Genomic DNA, 19,142 nt, shown 5'->3' on the forward strand with positions numbered 1-19,142 from the left:
CATTCTGTACCATTCTACTCTATGCTACGCTATACCACTTCATCCTACTCTACACCACTCCCTCTAATCTACACCACTCTACAACACTCCACCTCACCCCACTCTACTCCACTTCACGCTGTGTCACTTGACTCTACTCTACACCGCCCTACTCTGCACCAACCTACTCTATCCCACTCCACTGTACGCCACTCTCCTCTATCCCAATTCAATCATCTCTACTCTTGTCTATGCCACTTGATTCAGAGTCATGCCACTATCTTTTAGCAATACTGGCGGCCACGCATGAATTTTTTCTTGATAGTACATTACTAAGCAATAGCCACTGGACTAACCACTAACCCTGGGCTCCGGAGTAACGTGCTACTCACTGTAGAGGGCTTCAGCGCCTCACAAGGAGTAGTGATCACTATATAAATCCAATTACAGTCACATATGTGTTGTGTTATTCTAAGCATGTAGAATGCTCTTAGGTAAGAGAGAATGTGGAAAATGGAATGTGAGGGCTGGCAGTTGGCGGAGACCGGGGTGGAAGGCAGAGGTGTTGGCGTATTAGAGAAGACTTACAATAAATACATGTTATTTCACGCTACTTCAATAGCGAAACCTATTGGCTTTGCCAATGCGTGTTTTGTGCCTTTCATAAAGTAACATTACCTAATTTGTAAAGACTGGGACAAGTACAAGTAACGTGGGAGTAATGGCCATCACTACTACCTATCAAATAAAAAAACATCTGACAGGACACCGGCTGATCTCGAGATACGTCTACGAGAAGAAGGGCAGGCTTTTCTATGACGTTCTTTTCCACTACCCCTAAAATGTCAGCCCAGTGGCTTTAATGAAAATAAATGCGGTCTAGTGTCTACGAGGGCCAGCAAAACAGGAAATCCGTCAACGGAAATGGGTACTACTCACCTTTTTTTTTCTGAGCCCTTCCGCCGGGAGCGGCCATATTGGACACCGAGTTTGTTGTGAGGGGGAAGGAAAAGGGGAGGGGGCAAAAGTGAAGGAAATAAAACAAAATTCCTGGCGAGAGGAGACCCTTCAGAGAAAGACTCCGCCTCTGTAGACAGCCGGTCGAGGAGGCGGAGCCCCAGATAGGAAAGAGCCGGCGGGGGAGGCGGGGCAGCCAGCAGCCCGAGGTACGGGGGTTGGGATGGGACGGGGTACAGGTGCCAGTTGAGATGCAGCTGAGGTAGGCTCTGCTTCTTATGTGCCTGCTCAGCTCCTTTGTAGTCAATGTGTATGGTCTGTCTATCGCTGCCTCCTCCGACGCGACGTTTGTAGCTTCTTATGTTCTCAGTGCCACCTTTGGTCAAGGTAGACCCATTGAATGTTATTTTAAGCTTTTTCAGTCTAATATCGAATTCTACGGGCCGAAGGGAGGAAATGGCCTGTCTTCACTAGCCTGGCTACGTAGTGTTGTGTGCGCGCGTGTGCCGTTGTGGTGGCTCGCTCTGTGATTCAGTCCACGTTCCTCATGACTTCCACTCATTTTCTGACCTCTGGTTTCGTTTTTAATACCGTCCCGTGCACATACCGCTCCATCTCCTGCCTTTGACTGCCTATTTGGTGTACTCTATTATTGTTCACATGATGATGTACCATGATGTTCCCGGTGTTGTGATGTGTTGGCATGTGTACCTGACACGCTTTTTTGAGGTTTCCTGCAATGCCTACTATGGACTAGTTTACATTGGAACACCGCCACCCGCTACTGTACCACACTGTCCTCCATTCCAGCTGCAACTTTTTTTACGTTTTTTAGCTGAGCTCTCCCTGTAAACCTTAGATTGTTTTATAGGTGGTATGTAAACCCCACGGCCTAGTTAAAGTTCCGCGTGTCTTCTTATACCCCCCCTCCCACATTGACTTGAATGATTCTGGTGCGTGCCCGAAGATACCTAATTCTGTTGCATCTGAAGGTTGAGCAGAGTAAGAGCTGGGAGAAGAAGGTTGCATTGTTTGCGGACGATCTCATGATTTACACTAGGGATCTTTCTTTTTCACTCCCCTCAATAAATTTGGTGATAGAGGGTTTTGGTAGAATGTTAGGTTATAACGTTAACAAGACAGAGATTATGTGTTGGAATATGTCATATGAATCCCCGTTAGTTAAACAAGAAATTAGATATTTAGGAGTTCAGATTACAAAAGATTTGGGGGACTTGGCAAGGATAAACTTTGAGAAAATACACTTTGAGACTAAGAAACTTCTTAGAACATGGGCGGCTCTCCCGCTATCTTTAATAGGCAGATCCAATATTTTGAAAATGATAATGTTGCCAAAATTAACTTTTTTATTTAATACCATCCCCTAGGAATTTAAGGGTAAGTGGTTCACAAAATTGCAGGGAGATTTGTCTTCGTTTGTCTGGGCACACAAGGGAATAAGGATATCCTGGAAAAAGCTGTGTAAGAAGAAGGAATGTGGGGGGGTTAGAAACACCTGATTTTTATAAGTATTATTTGGCTTTTCAATTTAAGAATAGTAGAATTCTTTTAAACAAAAAGTCAGAATATACCCCAATGTGGGAAGCGTTGACTGCACACGTGGAGGAAGGGGCGAGTTTTTTTTGTACAAATTTGGTCACCCAAGGTTTTAAAAAAAAGTCAGACTTAAGATTTTACGGCAGGCCTGTAAGATCTGGCTACAGATTCACAATCTACTGGGGATATATTACTATTCTGGACTAGCTCCAATTTGGGATTCACCTGGTACCCCGGTATGTCTCCTTGATAAACTATCAAACCAACTGAAAGTGAGTGGGGTACTACGATGGGGACAGATTATAGAGGGTGCGAACTTGATACCATGGGCTACATTTTTGGAGCGAGCGGGGGGGTCCATTTCGAAATTTAAGTACTATCAGTTGGCTAGCTGGATTAAATCGTTACAAGAAGGAGAAATTGGTAGATCTTGTTGGGAAGAGAAATTAAATCAGAGATCTCTACCTAAGGAAATTGCGTTTTGGTATCAAGCCTTGTTGGAGGCAGTTGAGGAGGATCCCCCCTCTCCCGCTCCAGAAATGGGGAGAGGTTTTCCCAAACATGGATATAATATCGATGTGGCAAAAGTCATGCTCAATTCTTTGGACCACGGTTAAATCAGCTGCAATGAGGAGGAATCATTTGTTTACTTTGCACAGAGTGTATTGGACTCCAGTAAGGCTATCCCGTATTGGTAAAATCCAGAAAAATTGTCCACGATGTGATGGCAAAAATGCGGATGATATCCATATGTTCTGGGATTGTTCTGGCTTAGCTAATTTTTGGGAAGCTGTGCAGAATGTCTTAAATAAGATATTTGGTGAAGAAATAACATTGAATTCTGCTTTAGTGTTATTTAGAGTTTGTGATCTGAGAGACCAATCACAGCAACGTCTTTTGTTTGTTTTGATGCTTATCGCCCGGCGGCAAATCTGTCATAATTGGGTACGCTCACAACCTCCTACAGTGCAGGAGTGGCAGAACTCGATAGATCGATTATATAAGTTGGACAGAGCCGGGCCTATTAGTAAAAGAGATGTTTTTTGGGTGGGATGGGAAAATATTTGTCAAATTCTTACTTGATTGGTGTTTAGTTTGGTTATGAAGTCCGATGATTATATCTGATTCCCCCCTCCCCCCCCCCCCCCTTCTGCGCATCTAGTCCTGTTGTCCATCTAGGATACTAGGCGGACATGAGAAGGATTTGCCAAGGTTATAGGGGGATCCATGGAAAAGAACGCCAGGTGGAATGGCCCGTTGATATTAGGGGGCTAGATACCTGGGGCAAAGAGTAATGGATCCTTTCTTTATTGGCACGGATTAGTGAGATGAGGACAAAAAAAAAAAAAAGACAAATCTTTTGTCAGAAGTTAGGCACTAGCTTTGATTATGTGGCTCTAAAACATTAGTTTGGTCTTGTGAAATTTGCATTTCTGCTTTTTTAAAAAAAAATTTTTTTAGCATACTTGTTTTTGGGACTTGTAATTCTCTAGCGGTATGCTTTCAACACTAGGATGTCATTGCTGTAGTTAAATATGTTCATAAAGGGCCTGATGAGCCTCCAGATTTCTTCTTGAAAGTTCTCCCTGGTACAGCATATCCTGAAGCTCGCCATTTTGTACTATAAAGGTTCCAGGTTAGAAGTAACCATTGTCATGTTTGTTGCTCTTGTAGAGTTTTAGTTGGTTGTAACTTCTCTTTAGGCAGAATTTCAAAATGTTGGCTGTGTTGTCATGTCATTTGTTTGTACTTTGATGTTTTTCTTTTTCACTCTAGACATAGAGTTGGCATATGTCCACAAATAACTTTTGAATATTTCCGAAATTTGTTTGGACAGCTAATCAGTAGAAGAAAACCATCGGGTTTATTCTTGTGATCCTGCTGATGATCCTCTTTTTCTGTTGTGTGATCAAGTGGTGTTTTTCTGCAAAGTAGTACTACTAGGTTTGTTGTTCCTGATGTGAAGTTGAACTTTCAGGCCCTTCATTTTGCTTTGCCCTTTAAAAAACTTTGGATATTCTTAAATTATTGATCACATTGATGCTATTTTCACGCCTTTGCTTTGAGAAAAATTATCAAGTAGTTGTCTTGTATGTTTTCGCTGATTTTATCTGAATGTCATACTTGTGCATAATTGTCCTACCAGGTGTCTCCAACCAGTCGATTGTGAGCTACCAGTAGATCCTAGGCATCTTTAGAGTAGCTTGCAGCCCTGAATTCATTTTTAGGTTGAAGCCTACCAGGCAGCACAGCTGTCTGGTTTGCTAAAGACTTCTTGGGATTATACAGAAAGCTGACCTAGAAATACATTCCGCCCATTCCCTACAATTGGCTCTGTGGTTTGTAAATCAACATTTCTGGTGTTCTGTTTGCTGTCTGGATTTGCTTTAGGCTGTCCAGCTTGCATTTGTCCCTCCTGTTGTCCAAACCTTGTTTACGGTATCATTCACAAACTCTCCTTCTATAAACAGGCCTTTAAATCTTGTTGGTGTTATGTTGTCAAATTTGCTGTGCAAGCAAAGACAGTGGCCAAATGTTAAGCTCTCTCTTCCAAGGGAGCTTGGTGTTTACTCTTCTTTTTCTGATTTCAAAGTGAGAGATTTGTGACAATCCTGCTGAGTATCCATGTAAGAGGCGAAGGTGTAGGATGTTGTGTTCCCCCTCCCCCAGCACACAACACAAACCAGCACTGGCAAAGCCAGTAGTTCACCTGGCTAAAAGTAAAGACAAAAGCTCAATGGAACAGCTAGCATTGACTGCACTGTAGCTTTTTATATTTTCTGAATGCAAAAAATACTTGTAGCAATTATGTGCTGAAAGCAGCGTTTCTGTATATCTAGTGTCTGTGAGCCGCAAGCGCCCTCATGACCTTTGCATGCGCCCCCTGTTCAAAACAAGCAAGCATTTATTTACAAGTTAATAGACATGGAAGAAAGCAAGTAACTTGGGTTTCCTGCAGAGTTAACTTTTGGGTCACCTTCATTTTTAAAGATACTCTGCAACAAATGTGTAAAATATGAAAACGTTTCTTCAAAAATGTGTTTTATTCATACACAGAACTGTTTCATCTTAGTAGGGAGGCAAGAAACACAATTTCTATGGTCCAACGCTCTCATCCTCTATAATGCCCATTCTAAGTTGAATGTGGGTTATCTCATGGGGTATGGGCCAATTTGCCCCAATATAAATCTTGAAATTTAAAAAAGTTGGGAAACCCACAGTGCATCCACATATAGGAATCCAAACTTGTAGACATAAAATAATATATATCACGTAGAGTCAAAAATGGTAAATTCAAGGACGTTTAATTGATGTTTCTGGACAGGTAATTGTTGATCATATTAACAAAAATCCGACACGTGTTTCGCCCCTTATGACAGGTTTGCCTGGGGCTTTTTTAAGGCTGTAAAGTGTACATAATGATTAGATCAGTATTAAGTAAGGCTTTGGAAAGCGAGCATATTGTTACTTGGTTGTGATGAGGAAAGAAAAGGTACCATGATGTACCCAGTAATATCCAGTGCACTTTGAGCAGGACAGAAAATGGATTAGACTTAGTGTGAGGGGAAAAATGTGCTAAAAAGACTCTAAGTAAGTAGGTAGTAATAGTATTCCCAAAGATAATTTATGAGGGCCATGCTTTAGGCGAAGTATAGTCAAATACCGGCGAGCTTCAGTTATGCTAATTAGGATGTGCAGTTATTTGTTAGTGCAAATGCTGGCAGATTAGGTTAGTAGAAATACTTAATTGAGATGCTGTCTCACAAACTAGTATATTGTGGCAACAGAAATGTAGCTGAAGACAAAGACAACACATACCTTGTAATACATCATCTGAGAAAATACAGTATTGTGCAACGCATATTTGGCTGGTCAGTATATTCATTCTGTATAGGAAAATTGTGTGTGTATATAGTACATCAACCTGATTACATAGTTACAACATAGTACTAAAAAGTGTGACAGATCTCGTAGGATTTAGTTGCCAAGTCCATCCCCACATATAAACTTAGTAAAAGATGGATTCACTTAACAATTCATCTGTCAGATACTAGGGAATAAATGTCTAGCTCGTTTGTTTGAAAAAATGCCTATGGTCCAAATATAAAATCCTATATCCCTAAAAATTATCCTAACTTTAATCAGGCATCTAGTGAGTTCACAATATGGGCTTGCTCAGAGCTTATTGATTCAGATTATAATTCAGTAAATACAGATGTTAAGCTCCCCCGAGAATCAGGATTACCACTCAGTGGATTGGTAGACTGTGAATATTTAATCTAATTCATTTGTTAAATGTGGAACATTATGGTTCACTTACCAGACTATCAAGTGAGTAAAGACTCCTCTTTTGGCAAAGGTGTTTTGGGCTAAATCCAGTGTTGTAAGCGCGGCATGCCGGTACAGTGCCATCTCTAACGTGGTACATACGTTGGTCCTACTTCTCTTGTCATGGCCCTGTGAGGCCGCGTTCTGGGTATATTTTGACGGCGGTCTTGATAGAGTGTAAGTGATTAGGGGTGCAGATTGGGAGTGAACTGTGGTTCTCGGTGGGAAAGCATGTGTCTTCCTTTGATTGCTGAAGAAAAACTGATTGCTTACAGAACAGACCCTAATGTTCAGGTAAAGTAAAACTATTAACTAACAGAAAGACATGGAAAACACTAAGGCTTATTGTCTTAATGTGGCACAGTATGTTAGTCCGACTTGTCGCAACGTTATAAGTGATTTTTGACGACGACCATGATAGAATGGACAAGATGTTGACGCGATTGGGGGTTCAAGACGGATTGAGCTGTAATAATCCGTGAAAGAACATGTCTACCTACGATTGCTAATGAAAAACTAATAGTTAACAGAACAGACCCCAATGTTCTACTCAAGTAAGTCTAATGACAATCAGGAAAAATATAATGGCTTATCTTAACGTGGTACAGTACGTTAGTCCCACTTCTATTATCGTGGCCCTTTAGGCAACGTTAGAAGTATATTTTGACGGCGGCCATGATGGAATAGATAAAATGTTAACTCAATTGGGAATTCAATTCAGGATTAAACAGTAATCATCAGTGAAAAAACATGCATTGCTATGATTGAATAGAACTAATTATTTACAGAACAGACCCTAGCCTTCAGATCAAGAAAATCTATTAGCAATCAGCAAAGCATAAAGGCTTGTAGTTGCTCGCAGCAACCAGAATTCATAGCAGGTCAAAATCTAAGTTACTTAGTTATGTTGTCTGGTTTGATTGCAACGACAAGCCCAAAATAACGGTCAGAGGGTGCATGAGTATTTACCCACTGATTATGAACCCAAGTTTGGAAAGCATAGTCCAATTTAGAATGGCATGTCTGCCTGCTGATCATGTTAAGGTATCAGTATCAGTAGATTCAAATGAATAAACCAAAATGGAAGAAGAAAGAATAACAATAATATCAGTGTTGGAGAAAACAGTAATGACATATAGATGTGTATCTCAGTTCATTAAAGGAGCCAATAATGCCATTCTGCATCTTTGTTAAGGCCTCGTCGAACTGTGTCAAAGCAAATGATAAAGCTACTTTCACATTGTTGTAATTTTAATTCGAGGTCTCCACCTCAGGGGTGCTGTTGTAGTTTTTGAAGACAGCAGAATTTGAAAGTTCGTGTGAAGGGATGGCGTTTGACGAAGTGTTCAACTAGTGGAAATTTTAAGTCATCTTTTTGTATATTGCGGTAATGTTCTTGGATTCTCAATTTTAATGCTCGAGTTGTACTTCTAGTAGCCTTATCACAAGGGCAGGTGATGAGCTAAATAACATTAGTACTATCACAGTTGAAACAATCCTGTATTGAAAAATATTGGTCATTAATTACTATTTCTTTTGATTTGTTTCATCTTAGTAGTACATCAGACTAAATCAGTGCAAGTTTTTTTTTTTTTTTTTTTTTTTTTTTTTTAAAGGAATCGTTTTCAAACATGAATTTTGAAACGTTCATTCTTCTACCCACCTGGACAATGCCAATAGTGAACTAAGAGGCAAGTCATTTATGTGCACCCTTTGGATGGCCTGAGTTGTTTTTTCTATATGGACAACGTTTTAGTAAAATCAAATGTTGGAGAAGTTTTTGTACATCGCACACCCTAAAGGTTTGTATTTTAGGACTGTTTTGTTTGTAATAATAAAGAACAAGCAGTGGTAAAGCCAGAAGGTTTCATCATTGTGAAATCTATTGCCTTTGTGAGTGTTTGTGGTGCATGTTGCAGATGACTTTAATAAAGATGTGAAGCAACGGAAAGAGCTGCCGACTTGGGTTTGAGTGTCTGCGTCGGCTCAATATCCTGTAGTCCTGGCCAAATCATGTAATCTCCCCAGTGCCAAAAAAGTGTCTCTGTGCAATATAACTAGTGCTCTTCTAAACCACTGAATTACTTCATAGAACTTTAAAGGGCTTTTTATAAAAGATGCCCGTACTTTAAAAATGAGGATTTGTACACTTTTAAGATCTGCCAGTGTCCTAGGTGAGAAGAGGAAGCCTGCAAAGGGAGGAAGCCCGTGAGAGGAGAGAGGAAGCGCAGCAGTGGAGGATTTTGCATTGCGCCCACAGGTAGCACTAGGACGACAGACGGTCGCTATGGAGTGGGGAGATAACGGCTATAGCTGGTTTTGAGGTGGGAGAAGTTCTAAAATATAGCAATAGTCAGTATTCAGTGGGTTTCCTAGAGCCTTTGGTCCCTGTGCCACTGCACCTGTTGCCCCATTCACATCATGGCCCTAGTGCCTGCACGGTAACTACACTTGTGGTTGCTTGTTCAGTAGTGAAATATAGCAATAATCGGTGTTCATTGGGTTCCCTAGACCTTTTGGCTCCTGTGCCACTGCACCTGCTACACCATTCAAATCATGGCCCTAGTGCATTAGAGGTAACTGCACTTGTGACTGCTTGTTTAGTAATAAAATATAGCAATAATCAGTGTTCAGTGGGTTTCCTAGAGATTGTGGCCACTGTGCCACTGCACCTGCTGCACATTCAAATCATGAACCTAGTACCTGCAAGGAGAAATGAGGAAATCGTTTGTATGTGTTCGAAAAAGGTACATTTGCAGATATAATACATACTCATTGTGTAGCCAAACATAAATAACGAAATCTTTCATGAAAAGTGACTACAAACCTACCCAACTCTCCAAAATGAATTACCACAGATGTCCTAACTCTTATTTTGCCACCCTGCCCCTTCCGCTCTTTGCCCTGGGTATGGTGACAGATTACTACTCCATCCCTTCACTCACCTAGTTATGAATATTTTTTTATTCATTGATATTTGTGTTTGGTATTTAATTTGGATGAGTGCATGGCCCTGCCACCAGTTTTTCAGCTGAAACTTTTGTGTTTATTTTTATTTTTTTATTTTTATTTTTTTAATCCTTCCTTCTATTATTTCTATTGTATATATTTTTTTGTGTGCACGTGGCACCAGCGTTCCACATCTGGGCACACGGCTGGCTTCCTTTGGCATTGCTCAGCACCCTCAGGGTCATTTACTTTGTTTGTGTCCCTTTCACCCAATCAGATGCTTTCAGCTTATTATTCCTATTTTTGGGTACTTTTATCTCGCAGGATATTCTCCCTCTCTCCAGTACTCAGTTGCAGTGATGCCATGGAAGTTCCCACTCTTTTGGTTTCCCTCATGACTGGGCTTTAAAATTCCTTCAAGGCTCCTTATTTGTTGAGCCGGTGAGTGTTGGATAGTATCCCACTGGCTTTTGTTATTTGATGATTATGCATAGAGGGCTATGTTGTGTCTATGCTTTGTGACTCAGAAAATGGTTTCATGATTCACATAAATGCCTGAGTATTTATCATCTTAACTTGTTTATTTCCCCCCCCCCCCTTACCTCTTTATGTTTTATTAATATTAAAGACCATCTTTTTGAAACAAGTTGATAGGACTTCGTAAATGGGCATGCTGGTATTCCCATATCATTTTGATTCTTGCTGCTGAGGGACCGTTGTTACTTGTTACAGATGTCATAAATAAAGCACATGCTTTACACATCAAAGTGAAAAACAAACCTTGTTAAATTGTTATGTGGCTTACTCTTTTCTGTGAAAACATCTTATCCCTTGCTTAGCAGTAAATGGGCCATAAACAGTGTAAATTGCCTAATAGTTTTCAAACATGACTTTAGAAATGTTCATGCTTTCACCCACCCTGATATTGCCAATAGTGAACTTCATGCCCCATGAATGAAAGGCAAATGTTTTTGTGCAGCTGAAGAACGAGATACCTTTTGAGATAACTATATCTAAAATAAAAAGGGTACAAGCAGGCTCTATGGAGAAAGTAGGCTGCATTCCTCTTTCCCGTAAAAGCTCTCACTTTAAAGTCAGATGTAAACAAAATAAACAGCCAGCTTCCTGAAGGCACAGTCTAACATGTGACCTCTGTCTTTGAATGACCCGCAAATGTGAAGCGATAACAAGATTTACAGGCCTGTTTATTATAGAAAACGAGTTTGTAAAATATTGTGAACGTAGCTTTTGCATGGGGAGGTACAAACTTGAGCTTACCAGCCTAAAGCAAATAAAATCAGCAAACGGAAACCCAGAAAATGTAAGTTACAAAGCCAATGGCAAACAACGGACCGAATGTATTCCCAGGTCAACTTTCTGAAACTTCACAAGATGTCCTTGGCTTACGGTAGGCTGCGGCCTAAAAATGAACTGTGCCGACGTTTCAGAATAATTCAAAATTAGTACAAATAAAGCAAATTTTTTTTTTTCTTTTGTAATTCTGAAGTGTGGTGGAAACAGATTGTTGAGTATGATAAAAACACACCAGTAAACTAGCTGATGGCATTTGCACGCATTATCGTTTGTGTGCTATAAAACCATATTTTTATGTAAAGGTAATGGTCATGTCAATTGAAAATGGGTTGTCTCTAATGGCAGTGCTCTACCACACCATACGTACTCCATCACTCAATTCTTAGCCCTTTAAATCCCACGCCACTACATTCTACAACCCTCTTGGACAGAGTTCTTTAAACTTTTTTATACTGAGCCCCTTCCCCCTTCTAAACACTTTTAGGCATTGAGCCCCCCCACCACCTTACGCAAATTTCTGGAAGCCGGTACTCTGCATCATCGACGGCAACCCCCACCCGCGGAGTCCAGATCAGAGATGGGTAGTAAACTGAAGGTTTGGGAGCACCAGTGGCTAGGTGACAGATGCTTATTACACAGTTCAAAAGAAAAGCCTCCAAGAAAAAGTTTGCACAGAGCAATTTACAATGCAGCTTTATTTTTCACTAAGACACAGAATTTGACATAATACTTTCAAAACTAAACGGGTGTGCCTGTTTTTCACCACACAGATGGTTAATTTGTGGATGAATTTTTACTACTGCCAGCCTGAGGTTGTGCTCCACTTCCATTCTTGAGCGCTACTTAGTCTTCAATACCGCAAGTGCAGAGAACCCAATCTCGCATAAATATGATGTGCTGAAAGGGAAGAGAGTTTTGATAGCACGTTCCCTCAAAGCTGAATGTTCTGCAGGCATTTTCAGCCAAAACTCCCCCAAGGAGAGTTTGCAAAATTGCATCTGCAGTGTGCGATCACTCTGGAGATCAATTAGTTCTTCCTGCATACGAATTGGGAGATGGATACCCCCCATCTGCCAGAAATGGTTAAAAGACCCAGTCATTAAAATGATTGTTTTCCTCAGGAAAATACTTGTGAAAACTGTCGCTGAGTAATGTCAGGTGATTTTTATTTTTATTAACTCTGCAACATTTTGAAGGTTATATTCTGTTTCCTCAAGACCATCGGCTAAACATGGAAATGGCTCAAACTGGCCAACTTCAATTAGACTCCTCCATAATTCCAGCTTCTTCCTGAAAGCAGATATTTTTTTATTCATGGTAAAAGAAGTGATTTCAGCTCCTTGCAAAGATTGATTCAGGGAATTTATTTTCTCAAAGATATCAGCAAGGTATGCTAAAAGCACAAGCCACTGGGGACTACGTAATTGTTCTGCTTTGCAGGGGTTCAAATCCAGAAAAATTGGCGTACTTCATTCCTTAATTCAAAAAATGCGATTCAGCACTTTTCCACGGGATAGCCATCGGACGTCTGTGTGAAGCAGCAAGCCATCATGTTCAGCTCCCATTTCTGCACATAAAATTGCAAACAGGCGAGCTCTTGTTAGGTGGGTCTTTATGAAATTAACTATTTTAACAGCAGAATTCAATACATCCTGAAGTTCACCATCCATGTTTCGGACAGCAAGTGCTTCCCGGTGTATCATACAGTGGGTCCACAGAATATGTGGAGCTGCTGTCAACACTTTAGCTTTTAGGCCAGCTCTAGCACCACACATGGAAGGAGCCTCATCTGTGCAGATTCCGACACAGTTTTTCCATTTTAAGCCATGAAGACCCAGGAAGCCATTGATAATGTCAAATAAGTCAGATCTGTTGCTCGTCCCTTGATTGGCTTGCAGAATAAAAAGTCTTCCAATATTACTGTTTCATAACCGTATCGGACATAAGCAATTCAGTGTGCTGCCTTTGACAAGTCAGTTGCTTCATCCACCTGCAAAGTAAACCAACTTGATTTCAACTGAGCTGTCCGTGGATATCTTCTGACATGTGTGAGATGCGGCGGCAAACTGTTGTGTCTGAGATAGGTATTATTTTGAACTTCTCTGCTGCTTTTCACCAAGCATTGTTGTAGCCATGTCAGTGATTGCTGGGAGAATCACTCTTTCTCCATCTGAAAATGGCTTTGTGTTTTTGGCAATATGGTATGCCATTTGTTAAGATGCTTTCAATGCATTTGCTGTGGTGGAGGCCACATTTGTCATGGTTTCCTTCTGTTGAGTCATGTCTTGCAACTTCCTGGCAAAAATCTCTCTACTCTTTGCTGCTATAGATCCATGTTGTGTTTCCAAATGACGCCTTAGTTTTGTTGGTTTCAAGCTGTCATTAGCTAAGGTCATACCACAAACCACACACTGTGGCCTAATTTCTCCACTAACAATGCAGGTGAAACCAAAGTCCAAATAGGAGGCATCATACTTCCTTAATTTCACAGTTTTTCTCTCTCCATCTGTTTCTGTTTCGGCCTTTCACTTGGGAGTCCTACTGTCTTTTCGCAGCAGAAAACGATCTATGTCTGATGTATGCTTTACCTAAGACACAAAATGCCAAAGCTGCGTGTTAATGAACAGCACGTGACTGCAATTTTACAGCTGCATGAAGTAGAGTAGGTTTTTTAAATCTAGTTTAAAAAAAAGAAGGTTCTACAAAAATATCTTCTTCCATGTCAAATAAAAAATGGATCAAAGAATAGTTCCATGGCGCATGGATAAACATTAATTCCAGCTGATTCAAGCTTTGGGTGAGTACTCCCGAAACTGCGGCAGTATGTTCACGCACATACCGCCAATGAGGCTCTGCAAGTTACTTTTTCAAAGTTTAGTGAGGTAGTACTTTAGCACTGCCCCTTCAGCCATCACTAAAAAAAATCCATACCTTCTTATTGCAAAGCCTTCCTTGGGTAGATTGGATTTCACTCCTGATGATCCTGCTGTTCGAATAGTAGTCCTCTGTCTAGCGTTCAAGTGGCTTTTTCCCTTGCAACGATGAGAGAAAGTTTGAGAAAAGTTACTTGCATGTTCCTGTGTGAGGCACCATTACAGCTCCCACCAAGACCACAATGATAGTGACTGGTAAGGGAGTGAATGACATGCCTACAAATTTATTGCTGCCTGGTCCGAAAGACCAATAAAATTATGCAGTGATATGTAAGTAATATGAAGTCCTGAGAAGATATGATTTCTATGAAATAAAGTTAAGACTTTGAATTTTGGCAGGGCCATAATAGCCTTCCATTATTTCAAGTTTGATCCTTCATATACTTCCTAGCAGCTCCTTCACTTCATTATCCTCCACACACACTCCTTTAAGCACATAATTTGCTTTACCTTGTCAATATTTCAACAATAGTCTATTTCCTTCACACACTTGCATGGAATCACAATAAAATTGGCAAATGTGACTACTGAAATGTGCGCTCTGCAGAGGCCAAAAGTGGTATGAATGTGTATTCTGAACAACTTTGACCCAGTGACAGGCACAGTGAAAACATTTCACTACCTTTTGGTGTTAACCCCAGAGGTCTCAGTCTTGGTCCATGTGTCAGTGGTGCCAAAGAACTACTTTTATCATTTTTGCACGGCTCACCATGTCTTCCCCTTTGCAACAATCCAGCATGTGGGTGCAGTATTCAATGTGTTTGTCAATTCTCACACTCACTGCTGCCAAATTTGGAATTACTGGCATCAATCTTCTGGCTAGATTCCAACACATTCAGGACACAAAGGCCCGGATGATTTTTTGCTTGTGTAAGCATGGACCCATCTCTGATAGACACAGGAGTTCTATATAACTTGCATGGGGCCCTGGCTTTTACTTGTGGGCCTATGCCATATTACTGTGGGAAGGCCAGGGCCAAAAAGCACTTGGCTTTTCCATAGTCCAAACGTGGCTGCGCTAACGCTGCAACTATAGGGGTGTGGTGTCCTGATGCAATATAGATGAGGTATTTGCACAAGAATTAGTTACTGACATCTGCATCCCACTGAAACGTCCAATCCAAGGTGAATACCGGCTTTAAAAGAAGGAGGGAGATACCCTATCCCTGCGGACCAGTAAGCCATGTTCCATTTGCCATGCTTTTGTGATCAGAAATTCTGTTTTTGATGGGCTCAATTTAAGAAAACTATAAGCCATCGATTAGTGTACACCTAATATGACAACAGCTAACCCAACATGCATGGGACACTTGCTAGTGTAGGGCTGGAGGGTGCCCTTAATAACATGTGTGTCATGTTGAAGAGGAAAATGGTTCTAAAGACATTTTAACAATAACCCTTATGCACTTCATCTCCGTTCATGACTTTTCCTATTATAAATAGGGTCCCGGTTTTATGGTATATATTTATTTAACATTTCCACCTGTATTTATCCATATTTATTTTTGGACCCTCTTATTGGTATTTATCCATATTTATTTTGTGTATTATTATTATTTTTTTTTAATAATGATGCCGCAAAATGGTATATTTCCACATTTATTTAACTGATGAACATTAGTTTATACGTGGATACCTTTCGCATTTTTCCTAATTTAAAAGACATATCACAAAACATGTATATATAAATATTGCACCCTTTCTGTACGACACTGGGAGCAAGATGCCCAGTGTTTGTAAATATGACAATTTAATGAGTTTTATGGAACCCATAGAAACTTAAAGGTAACTGTTTGGTTTAATTTTCTCCCATTTCAAAGTGTCGCAGTTGCAGACAGTTGGCATCTTGCTCCTAGTAGCTGGTAGACACAGTGCCGTATCTAGAACTGAAAAAATACAGTCATTAAGAGAAATTTAAAGTGCAGCACATGGTTCATTATGTACATTTTTGCAGGACATTTATTCTGCTCTTTAAATGATCCCCTTAAAAAGGTTGTATGTTTGTTATTCATGTGTAATGGTGCCATATATGTTGAAAACTATGTTCTATACATATGGGACAAGTTCTCAGTCACCAATACACACATACATATAGCCCATTCATATGCACACACTCTCACTGACACACATGGCAGCCCTGTCATAGTGCCCCTAGTCTTAAATACTTTGTTCAAATCCTAGTATCTGGCTCTATGGGCATTAGGCTAAGGCATTGAAGCTGAGCGTAGATGTGTCTGGTTACAATGCAAGAGTTCCTTAGCCTTCAGTGGCTCACAAAGAGTTTCACTGATCAGAAGTACCTCTTACTACAGAAAAGATTGGAGGCCCCTGTCCTATACATTTAATCTTCATCTGTTTCTTTGCCATCTGTTTACGATCCTGCATATGAATTGAGCTGTTCTGTATGATATGAAGTTTGGCTTCTGTTATCACATCAGGAGGGAAACTGGTGGATGCTTCTTCATTGCTACTCATACTAATCAATCTCATTTGGCAAAGTGTCTGGATATGCTATTTCTCCTGTTCTTAACTACTTTTGAAAGTTGTTTACACTCTCTTGTGTCTAAATTTGGGCATTGCAATTTATGAAAGCGGCAACTATTGAGCATTGTTTTGATAATTCAGAGCAGAAACGAGAGCTGTGCCCTTCCTGTTGCTCAGGAATGTAATTGGAACTGGTATTTTGGGGTGTGCTAGGTGGCTAAGAAATTCAACGTGGGGATGAACTATTCTTAAGCGAGCAAGATAAAATTATTTGCAGTGACTTTTTTCCCTGTTTTACTCTAGTGCTTGATAAATGAGGAGTCTTTTCTTCTCTACAAAGTGGCGAACAGTGAATTTAATAGCACACAGGGCCATTAATATTGCGTAACCTGATTAAGTATACTTTACAGCAAGTGCAACGTTCTCCTTTTAGGATCTTGAGCAGGATTAATTGCAAATGTGACATTTTAATACACAGCTGACTTAGACATGACGTGTAGAATTTCATGTTAAATGTTTTTTTTTTTTTTTTTAAACCATTTGGCAGGTAGCATATTCTAACACCCACTGTGCCCTGTTAGATTGGCTGTGGCTTAGAATGTGCTGACTCTGCCGGCCCCCTAGTGTGTTATGGAAAATTAGCTTCAGTAGTGTAGTTTGCAAACAGTTCTTTAGTTATTGCTCTGTTCATACTGCGTTTACCAGCATGCAATACACTTACAATATGTGCAAAATACTGCCTTCTGGCGCGGCTTTTTTTTAACTCACTGAATTTTTACTTTGTAACTCTATGTGGTAACTTAGTTCCATCTCCCATGAAGTATGGTTATTTTTAATCTATTTCGGTGCTTGTTTGCCTTAAACAATGCAGCACAAAGTTTGAAAAGATGTCAGTAGAAATGTGCACATAAACCAAGCACAAAGTGTGAGCATTCATGATGTTCCTTCATCGAGTAACTGAAACCCATACTTGCAACCTCCCCTTACACAATTGTAGGTGCAACATGTATAATATTTTTTGTCCAATATCTGTTGGCAGGGTACTAAGTACAACCTAAGTCTGTGGAATGCTTTACATATTTTTACAGATGGAAAGGTGAGTGAATTTCAGACTGATTATTTTCAAAACAAAGGGATCATTCATTAAGACCTGTTGGGGGAGTTATCAGTAGTAGCATACAAACATTCTTGTAGGAAGAGTGTTAAATGTGGAAAAATGGCTTGTGACGAGAGTGGTGTGGCTAAATCAGACGCAGCATTAAAAAAGGCTATGGACACACAGTAGTAAACATTGTGAAGACCAGACTGAGAGACTAGCGTTTTAGGTTCTGTTATGGTGGGCACAATTGAAAGGCTCTTTAATTCTAATCCCAACACTATTTTGGTTTCAGAGATAGATGACTGCGAAAGATGGTGAGTATCTGCACTTAAAAGTTTCCAGTTCAAACGCTGCCTTCCTACTAATCTCTCTCTCTCTCTCTCTCTCTCTCTCTCTCTCTCTCTCTCTCTCTCTCTCTCTCTCTCTCCCCCACCTGCCATTGTGCACATACCTCCTTTAACCATGATTAAAGACCTGATATCTCAAACATATCTTCCCAAAAGCCCAGCTCTAGGTATGTAGGAAGTAGTATGCAGGGAATTGTGAGAGGTCTTACTGTTAACACTGTGAAGCAGCTGGATAGTCTCATGCCTCCCATTGGCTCACCCCAGCTTCCACTAGTGCAGAGGGATGAACTGTTTCCCCATTGCCCATGTCTGCTGTAACACCAAAGCTGGTCTGCATTGTTGGCTTATACTGAAATTATTGGAATGAGTAAGTATTATTTACAGGTGGATATGGGTGAGTCCAGCAGTACTGGCACAGTATTTCTGTTTTTTAGGTCTCGGCTAGACGTGCATGTGCTGTCTCGAAGAGACTGTTGTGTATACACTTTGTGGGCTTCATCCCGCCCATAGGCTTCCCATTTGCTGGCTCCATCTTCCCACTCAGATTCTTTCTTCCATTTGTCCAAGGCATGCATGCAACTTGTCTCTTCCTGTGTTTAGCCCTCCCCTAGAGCATGGACCAATTACTACTACCCATCCACTGCTCCCATTTTAGGAGCTACTTTTTGCTTTGTTAAAGAGCACTTCACTCAAGTGCTCGCATTTCCACTTGGGCTGAGCTCCTCTGTAAACAAGCCTGTAAATCTTGTTCTTATCTCGTCACATTTGCTGCGCATTCAAAGACTGAGATCAAATGTCAAACTCTGTTTTCCGAAGGCGCTGGTTTACTTTTCTTTCTCTGACTTCAGAGTGAGTGGATTTATTTTTATTTTTTTATTTTTTCTTCTTTTTTTATTCATGTCCTTTTTCTTGGTTTATATCCATGTAAATCCACTGATTTCATCACTTTAGGCTTGAAGGGAATAATGGGAAGAATGGGTGAATGCCTGTCCAAACAGAATTGTTTCATTAAAGCTTTGGATGTGAGATGATTTGATTTCTGATGAATTTCCGATGAATTATTCCAGTGTTTTTTATAACACCATTTTACAATATTTCTTGGTAAATATCAATAGTTTGCACTCCTTAGTGACAGTGCTGCCAACATTTTGATAACCATAGGTTCTACTAGTTTACAGTGGCTTTCATGTCCAA

General features: G+C 40.4%; 1 protein-coding gene across 3 annotated transcripts in view; it reads left to right on the plus strand.

Annotated features, from left to right (window-relative positions):
* The first annotated feature begins 935 nt into the window (after positions 1–935).
* UBE2J2 (ubiquitin conjugating enzyme E2 J2) overlaps positions 936–19,142 on the plus strand; it is a 133,791-nt gene continuing 115,584 nt past the window's right edge. The window contains exon 1 of one of the 3 annotated variants that reach the window (XM_069241089.1): positions 936–1,145. Coding sequence is in view for 1 of the 3 variants with exons in the window: in XM_069241088.1 (XP_069097189.1) it covers positions 1,297–1,323 (27 nt within the window). In the remaining 2 variants the exon portion in view is untranslated. The other 2 variants (XM_069241090.1, XM_069241088.1) reach the window with 2 other exon arrangements.

The sequence above is a fragment of the Pleurodeles waltl genome, chromosome 6 (assembly GCF_031143425.1).
Source record: "Pleurodeles waltl isolate 20211129_DDA chromosome 6, aPleWal1.hap1.20221129, whole genome shotgun sequence".
Taxonomy (NCBI): Eukaryota; Metazoa; Chordata; class Amphibia; order Caudata; family Salamandridae; genus Pleurodeles; species Pleurodeles waltl.